The 9,238-nt window shown below is 31.1% G+C and overlaps 1 protein-coding gene across 7 annotated transcripts in view; it reads right to left on the reverse strand.

Moving 5' to 3' along the window:
• Positions 1–1,404: 1,404 nt before the first annotated feature.
• Positions 1,405–9,238, reverse strand: part of LOC128190581 (DNA damage-regulated autophagy modulator protein 2-like) — a 10,365-nt gene continuing 2,531 nt past the window's right edge. For 4 of the 7 annotated variants that reach the window (XM_052862692.1, XM_052862683.1, XM_052862709.1 and 1 more), the window contains exons 4-9: positions 8,984–9,051; positions 8,246–8,394; positions 7,291–7,501; positions 7,115–7,173; positions 6,816–6,989; positions 1,405–4,054 (exon numbers count right to left, since the gene is read on the reverse strand). In XM_052862692.1, coding sequence (XP_052718652.1) covers positions 4,004–4,054; positions 6,816–6,989; positions 7,115–7,173; positions 7,291–7,501; positions 8,246–8,394; positions 8,984–9,051 — 712 coding nt within the window. In that variant the 3' untranslated portion in view covers positions 1,405–4,003. Of the gene's footprint in view, positions 4,055–4,679; positions 4,695–6,815; positions 6,990–7,114; positions 7,174–7,290; positions 7,502–8,245; positions 8,395–8,983; positions 9,052–9,238 lie in introns of all 7 variants that reach the window. The other 3 variants (XM_052862732.1, XM_052862723.1, XM_052862717.1) reach the window with 3 other exon arrangements.

The following is a 9,238-nucleotide window of genomic DNA, read 5'->3' on the forward strand; positions in this document are numbered from 1 at the left end:
ACATAGTAACTCTAGTATTTCCCTGATGGAAAGTAATGGATGTACCATTTTTCTTAAAGTGACTTTGAACTTGCACAAATGACCAAAGCTCAAGGTCAGGACATATTTTCAGATCACAGACAATCTTTGTGTCTTTTAGCTCCTAATCATTCTCCATTACAAGATATGGCCTTGAAAGGATTTATGCATTTTTTGACAATGACCTTGAGCTTGCACACCTGACCTTGGGTCAGTTTCATGACACACCCTTGGGTCATAAGCAAAATTAATTAATGTCAAGAAGGAACTTCCAATGTTTCTCCATAGAAAGGTCTAGACCATACACAAATTATAACTTTAACATTACTTAGGTCATAAGCACTCTTTGAGTGAAGCAAGAACTTCCAATGTTTCTCCATAAGAAAGATATAGACAGGATACAAATAATGACTGTTTCCTTCCAGTAACCTTGAACTTAACTAAGTGATCTTGGGTCAAAATCATGACCTCCCCCCCCCCCCCCCCCAACCCAGATTCGAATGGTTTACTTAATTCTCTGTGCAGAAATTTAACCTATTCCAATGCCAATGCTGCAATAAAAAATAAAGAAAAGATTAAAAGATCTTTAACAAATTTACTGGTTTTGATATACAGGAAATGACATCATGACGTATAAATTATACAATTTACTGATCACAATGGGATGAGATGAAGACTATATAATGTCAGCATTATCTTAAACTAGTATACTACTGGTAGACATATGTTAACAGCACCAGACGGATCACTATAAAACCTTGTGCTCTGCAAGATGATAAAAATTTGGAAGGAGTCCATGCAAATGTTTATTTTTTTTTTCAACTTATTAAAAGAATATTATCACTTTAAGATTTATAACAGTACATACAACATTCTAGTTTATACCCTTTTCTCTGAGGCTAAAATGTTAAAAGAAAACAACCGGGAAAGTAATGATCGATGAACAGATCAATTTTGACATCATACTGTAAGTTTTGGTTTTACCCATCTTTCCATTATCCCAAATTACACTTAATGAATGCTTAAAAAACAGAGAAGTGCAGCTACATGTATATCAGAGCATTTAATCAGTATCTATATGAGAGCATTTAATCATTATATCAGCAAGATGGAATTCAGCGCATATTCAAAGTAATTGAATTACCGTAATCATCAAAGAAGAAATCCAAGAGTGTTGAGTTGGGTAACAAGATTTCAAATGTATAAAACTACATGTACACCAAGTTGCACTATATTCTTCAGGGCATTTTGAAATGTATGAAATTTTGGTTAAAACTTTGTATTTGAGCATATATATATATATACCTGTAAATATCAAAACTTTTTTTTCTGTAAAATACCCTGAAGTGTAATTAAGTCATAAAAATGATAAACAATGAATCCATATAGGTTCATGATTTCTTCTACTTTAAAAATATTCAGCAGTAAAAAGAGGGTAGGGGGATTTAACAAGTTCATAACAAATATCATATATATATTTATATATACACACAAGTCATGTAGATAGAAATACACATGACCACATATAGCCATGCAAGTCATGAAATAGTAAGATACACTACTTAAATTCTACATAAAAAAGCAGATTTGACAAAGAAAATTTTGATTACATACTGTATAACAACTTAACAGATCAACAATCACAACCATACAATCACTTAATCCTGCCATTTTATTCCTACTGTACATCTCATACAATTATATGTACATCCATTCCAATCCTACTGTACATATTACACAGAATTGTACTTGTATTTCTCAAAACAAAAATAAAGGCTTTGAATTCTAAATCTTGAATTATTTTAACACAATATGTATTTAGTGGTCAACAGAATTTACTTTCTAGTATACCGAGTAAAACCAACAGTATTATCTAATACACTATATGACTTTGTATGAAAGTTTTAAAGGTGAAAATAAAATAAACTCAAAACACTGCTTAATATTGGTAGAACTCAAACATTTATTTACACGGAGGTAGAAAAGAGCTGGAAGAATTTTTTATGAGCAAACTGAAAAGGTTCCCATTTTAGTTTTTTTTTAACAAATATTTGGGCAAGTACCTATAATGTATGACAAAATACACAACCATCAAGAAATATATATACATATTCTTCTGAGAAAAAAATCGTATGCATCTTTTCAAAATTAAATCAATAAAAAAAAAAAAACACCCACAAAACTCAAGACAGATTATGCTGATATTGCTGCAACAGGAACATATGCCACAGGGAAAATTCAGGAACTGAAATTACTAAATACCAAGTAAACCCCTTACACAAATACAAGAAATGTGTGGATAAGAAAAAAAATAGAAAAACTAGGCAATAAAGATGGGTGTTTTAAAAAGGGATGTGTTTTAAACATCAGCATGTGTCATATAGTGCATATACATATAAAAAAATCCTATCAGATTTGATTACAGATTTAATTCACAGGCACCTGACGTTATATATTTTCCTCATAATAAAATATATGCACTTTCTACCTTATAATACAGTATATTTTTCTCATATTAAAAAAAATATATGCTCTACCTATTAATATACAGTTATTATTATAGGTAGAAGGTGCATATTTATCATGAGGTGCATATTTATTATGAGAAAAATATATAATGTCCGGTGCCTGTGGTTTAATTGAATTATTAGATCGACATAAACTATTCAATGAATTATCGATTAGGTGGTTGTTGACAGGTTCATATTTAAAGTGTACCTGTACAAATGTGCACGTACATGGCTGTACAAAAAATCTTTGGGACATGTTCAGACACCTATGATACAGAATAGAAAATTTTAATATTATATAGCTCTGTATAGTCTCTGACAAAACAGAAAACTGTCTTGCTAGCCTTCTTCAATTTGCAAAAAGTAATTTGGTCTGTAATAACATTTTGTCTGATAAAAAATAGGCAATTAAAATATAAAAGTGGAATGAAGAAACAAACAACATTTATACAAGTAATACATTTCTGATTTCCACGCATTGACACTATTTTTGGGAGGATATTTTGTTTTGGATAAAGTCAAAAAACCAGTAGCGAAATACTTTTTGCAAAAAGTCTGTATAAATCTGTAGGCTTGTTCATGAATATATATTGCTGCAGCAAAAAACATGTAGTAAAGACAAATATAAATAATACAGGTAGAAAAATACTTATGGTTTAATATATACAGGAACATGCAACAATATACAGGTACATGCAACAGAAAAGGTTTTGGGAATTAAGATAATTATGAGACATTTTAAATTGTAAAATGCTCTTTAATAATAAATGTGTGAACTATCCCATTTAAAAATAATATTCTATGTTACAAATCTTGATGCTGCTTTTTAACTTTTTTTAAGGCATAAATATTTTGGAAAAATACAATCTTGTACAATATTATCAAAGTCATTTTTGTCAAAAAATAGTTTGTTCTTTTAATTTTTCTTATCAATCCTGAATTTATTGAATTTATTTAGTTTTCGAACAAAAAAATATACTTAAAAATTTTGCTAGAACTTTCTGAGGACCAATGAAAACATGATTACAAGCTTTGAAGAAGATAAAATCCAATTAGTTGCTTGGACTAGATTTCATGCCTTTATAATTCCTGATTCCAGATGGAAAATGTTGCAGATTTTGGGTCTTTGGTATTCCTGGTTGAGGAATGGCGCTGTACAGAAAGACCTCACCCTCTCTGACTCTTATAATCATCATTCCCTGCCTTGGGCTGAGTGGCGCTGTATAACCCCTTCATGGGTAAAATCAATATGGATCACAAGTATATGTACATGTGATGAATCATATACTATAGTACATGTAGCACATATACACATCATATGAAGAGGTTAAAGTACAAATGTGGTTCACAAGTATATGGATCACATACCGTAGTTAAATTACACACCACAGGTACGGTATGACACCAATACTCATCACAAGTATGGTGTATCAATTAACACATGAGCAGTGGATTACTATCACGATGGGTTCCGATTAAACTTCCTGTTTTTCTGGCTGAAGCCTTTCCCTGTCATTCATTTCCTGCTGAATAAAAAAATAAAAATCAAGCATATTGTATGATGAAATCAATGATGTGGTGGATGACTTGTATAGAAATTACTGTACATGTATATTCATTCACCTAGTATATAAGTAAATTATAAGTTCTGCCAATTATTTATAACTTCTAAATATCCAATATACCCACTTCACAGCACATTCAATGATGAGTCAATCTTTACAAATCAAATAAATACACACATAACTTAACATATGGTTAAAGTATTATGTAGCAAGCGAAAAAGTTATTAAATACACATGTACCAGGTAACTGAAAATGAAAAATTATAGTTGCATTAATATTCTCACCCCTTTAGAACAAACACATGTACATATAGAGATATATATTTATACACAGGTGGAAACAGAGTTTGATCAAACTGGTGTCTAGCACATGCTGTCCAATATAAACTTAATGCAGCAGACAAAATTATCATAACATTCTCTACCAAACTGGTTCACAATTAGTGTTCTAGCCCTTAATTATAACACTAGCAATGACTTAATTATCATCATGTTTTCTAAGGTAATAATGCTCCAATTAAGAAAACATTCACTGTGATCATGCTTTTACAAGGATCTCGAATTTGACTTGCTACAATTTACTTACTAGGATCTGTTAAACCTGTAAATTTATTCAATGGCCAAATATTAATAGTCATGCATGTATATTTTACAAAAATGCACAAAGAAATTTATCAGGAAGTTCATCTGTGTAACTATTCACTGTTTATTCCAATACATGCACTGCCCAGTGTAAAAGAATGCACCTTAAAAGTTATCCTGCATGTATTTAATGTGAATGAAATTAATGTGAATTCTTTAGTGTTTACATGAAAGTCAAATGTGATTGAGGTAAAGTACTGGACATAAAACTGTGTCAAGCTTTTCTCAGAATATAATATGAACATAATTAATTCTCTCACTTGAAATTCACTTATTGATAAAGTAAATGCCAGTGTAAGGTAAAGGACTATATATGGTTTGAGCCTAAAATGGCCCCCTAAAATGAACATTGTCATTTTACTGTAATTCTTTGTTTTATTTGTACAAATATACATTTGAAGTTTTGTCATAATTTTCATTTTGATTTTAGTGCCCACAATTTAAAAATATGACATCATAAAGTTTACCATTTCCCGCCATTTTCTCATTTTTAGCATAAAACGGCTTGTTTTAAGGCAGTTTTTCTTTAAGGAAACATTGAGCGACTACTTGAACAAACAAAATTTTTTCACCAAAGATGTATCTTTCCAATACTATTAAGTGACAAAAAGTTCGTTCTTGTTCAAAGAGTCGCTCTATATTTCCCATTCGAAAATAGATAAGAAAATTGTCAATTTTTGGTTGATTTTGATTGAATTATAAAAAAAGCGTCACTTCTGACATCATATACTGCCAGTGAGTGCATATAAATCAAATAAATGGGTGAAAAACATATTTCATGTCAACTCTTTTATAAAATAACACAACAAGTTAATGTACCTGAATCATTTTAAAAATAGCGAATTTTGGGGGCCAAACTTGACTAATATCATATATAGTTCTTTAACCAATATTCTTAAAAAACAATAGCCAAAAAATAAAAATAATAAATTGAAGCATGAATTGCTTTTTTAAGCAAGTTACAAGTTTGATACAGATGGAACCCATGCAAGTTAAATTGTAATAGGCAATAAATAATTGGTATAAATTTGAAAACGCAGCAGTTATATTTGATGATTACAGCTGAGTACTGTAAACATATTTAAGGACTGCGAACGATAGCATTGTCTAGCCGCCTAACTAAAAGTCATTTTTTGATAACTGTCTAGTAATTAAATTAATTTTCTTTATTATAATGTAAACATTAATGTATATTTTCATTTTAAAAATATCAACGATTTGTTCATACAAAGACAGATTACTATGTATTTTGGGATAAAATAGCTCATTTCATAATAGAAACTAAAATAAAATGAAATTTTCTTTTTTATAAAACATCTTTTCCCACTGTGAAACTAAAATTCCCTTTCAGGGATTATATATATTGTTTTTTAGCATATTTATACCAAAGGGTTTGTTGTTTCACGGGAGGGGGGGGGGGGCATATGTCTACAGACCAAAATACATTCCCAAAAAAGCATTTTGCTTTGTAACGTTTCAAAATATATTTAACAAATATGAATTAAAATGAAAATTTGCTTTCATATCCAACATTAACATGTGAAAATTAAGTTTTTATGCACATATTGGCCGCTAAATGATATTTTCCTCACTCATAGAGACCGATTTCAATGAAAATATTTTAGCAAAACTTTTGTTTAAAAATTAATTATTTGATTCAATTTTTTCTTTTGATATAAATTGGTTAGGATTTGATTATACTTTATAGTAAAAAACTTAGTTTTTGAATATTTGACAAAAATTCCGAAAATATTTGGATGTAAAGTGTAGGCGGGAAACGGGCGTTAACGTTCGCAGTTCTTTGGCACACTCAATATTTAAAAACACAATCCTACCGAGAGAGTAATTATATTATATTCTGTATTCATAGATTAGCGCATTTGGAGCCAAATTTTTTTAATTATTCCTTTGAATAACAAATTATTTTGAAAAGGAATACAAAATATACTGCTACGTTAAGTACCAAGTATGTTCAATTTATAAAGATATATGAGCAATTATACCCAGTTGGAAATATTCTCTTTTGTTAAAGGAAAACAAGTTTATAGAGAAAGATAAGCTGCATTCAGACTAAAAGTACCTGTTCTCCATTGGGAGGTGGTCCTGACTTTTCACCTTTATCCAAGGTCACTTTAACTTTGATGTCTTTCAAACGTTTGAAGCCAGGGATAAATGTTAGCACAAAGAACATGATTGAGAAGGCTAGTAACCACTCTGTTGTCGTGGACAACAAAAACACACCCCGTAGTGTATCCTGCAAATTCATGAACATATAATTATATGTTTGAAAAGAGAGAGAGAGAGAGAGAGAGAGAGAGAGAGAGAGAGAGAGAGAGAGAGAGAGAGAGAGAGAGATGACCAAGAAATCAAGAATCCTACCCATTTAGTTCCCATGTTTAACTTCCTCTGCATTTTGTATGTTGCCTTAGATACAGAAACTATGCAAATTAAGGAAACACAGGCAAGAACAAAAAACAAAATTGCATTTCAATATATTTGCATAACTTCTACTGTATTTCTGTTTTAAATTCTGTATGACACACATCAAAGGATACATAAGATAAGTAATATGGTGGAGGCAGCACTATTTAGGATTTGCCAGATCCAAACAAACTTTCGGATAGCTCTCCAAACTTTCCCATCTTGCTCCTTTTGTGCCACATGTCTCAGTTTCCAAGTGATGACTGTCTGTAACCATAGATACACAATGGCTATCACAAAGCAGAGAAAGGCTCCAAAGTAGTGGGGAGGTTTCATCACATCCACCTGTCAAAAGACATCAGTCAATCTATGTTTAAATTATTGTGTACATAAGTAAGTGTACAAGAATGAGAATTGAAATAATACTTTTGATGATGATGATGATGATGATGATGATGATGATGATCAAAATCATGCTGATATACAACAGGAATTAATTAGAAGGGAGCATTCACTCCTGTTTAAGCATGAACTGAATTCTATCCAAATTCCTGATGTGGATTATGATGAATTTTGTCTGTTAAATGTGGGTTTTGCTTCTGTTGATTTGATGCAATTTCCATATGCTAACAGGCACAATTTGCACAATGATATAGAAAGATGTTTCCATTAAGGCTTTGCATATATATCAGTAAGCTGTCTCCATTTTCTGTCTATATAGGGAGAAATGGCATTTCAAAGAAAATGTTAGATTTGTTTTATACGTTGTTTTTACTGTATTGACCCAAAATGAAGTCAGAAGGATAAAAAGACATATTTCACTGAATATGTCAAATGGGTATTCAAGACCGTTAATTTTCCTTTTGACAATGTACTTATACTAGCTCTTATGATTTAATACTTTGGAAATGATATTAAACAATCTAAAGGATGAAAAAAATTTAATTTTTTTTTTTTCTTATACTTCATATGCGGCAAACCTATAATCTAGGATCTGAATATCTGGTTTCTATGGTAGGTGGACTGTGAGGGTCCTGGGATACCAAAGGTGGTGTGCAATATTCATTGCACACTGTAATATCTGATTACCTGGAAACATCCGACCAGGAGCAAGCCCAAGGAGGAGATGAGCCCCAGCACAAGTCCAGCTACATTTGTATTCTTCCATTTCTTGTTCATTTTTTTTTCATGAAAAATTTCCTTCACGAACAGAAATCGCATTTCTGCATTGGCAGCAACTGTCAATAAATGTTCAAGGTATGATTTGATTTACAATGTCAAACAAATTAATTATTGAAATTAAGCAACTTTTAAAAGTCTTTGTTAAAAATCTAAAACCAAAGTTCACATTTAAGTCTAATCTTATCCATGTTTAAGCCTGAAGACACTTATGTACACATCAAAAAGAAATGCAAGTTACATATTTATCATACTTCTGGTTTTTTTTTCACATTTTAATTTCATGCAATGATACATTTAAAATTCATCAAATAAGACTAGTAAGCTACATGCAATAATCTCCCACCAACATGAAGAAGGTATGAACTTATATAATTCACACTACACCCAATTCACACTTGAGATACTTGATAATCTTAACATGCAAACAATATGGAAACAGTCATAACGGAAACAAACTGGTCAAGTACCACTTCATTAGAGAGCATCAATTCCAAATCGGGATCAAACAGTGTCAGCCATTGTCAGACAGTTAAATGCTGGGCAACGGTGGGCAAACTCTCATCTTGTCAAAAAGCAATCCTCCATGTGCCCTTCCTTCCTTTTTAATTGTTTTATTCAAATTTAATGAAAAAAAGGATGTCTTACGCATAATGGCAGTGACAGCAATTGAAAATGTAAATATTCCCCTCTCCGGAACTTCCACACCTGTGTAGCTGCAAGGATGACAATTTATTAACATGCATTTCAATTAATTTCTGCAGTCAGAATAAACCCAATTATTATGAAAGTCATTTGTCCTAGCTATCTTATTTAACCATACTTGGCATAATATTTTCCTGAATACCATATATATATTATTCATGTTTTACCATGGAGACAACTTTATTACAGGTCAATGAC

This window comes from Crassostrea angulata, chromosome 1 (genome assembly GCF_025612915.1).
Source record: "Crassostrea angulata isolate pt1a10 chromosome 1, ASM2561291v2, whole genome shotgun sequence".
NCBI lineage: Eukaryota > Metazoa > Mollusca > Bivalvia > Ostreida > Ostreidae > Magallana > Magallana angulata.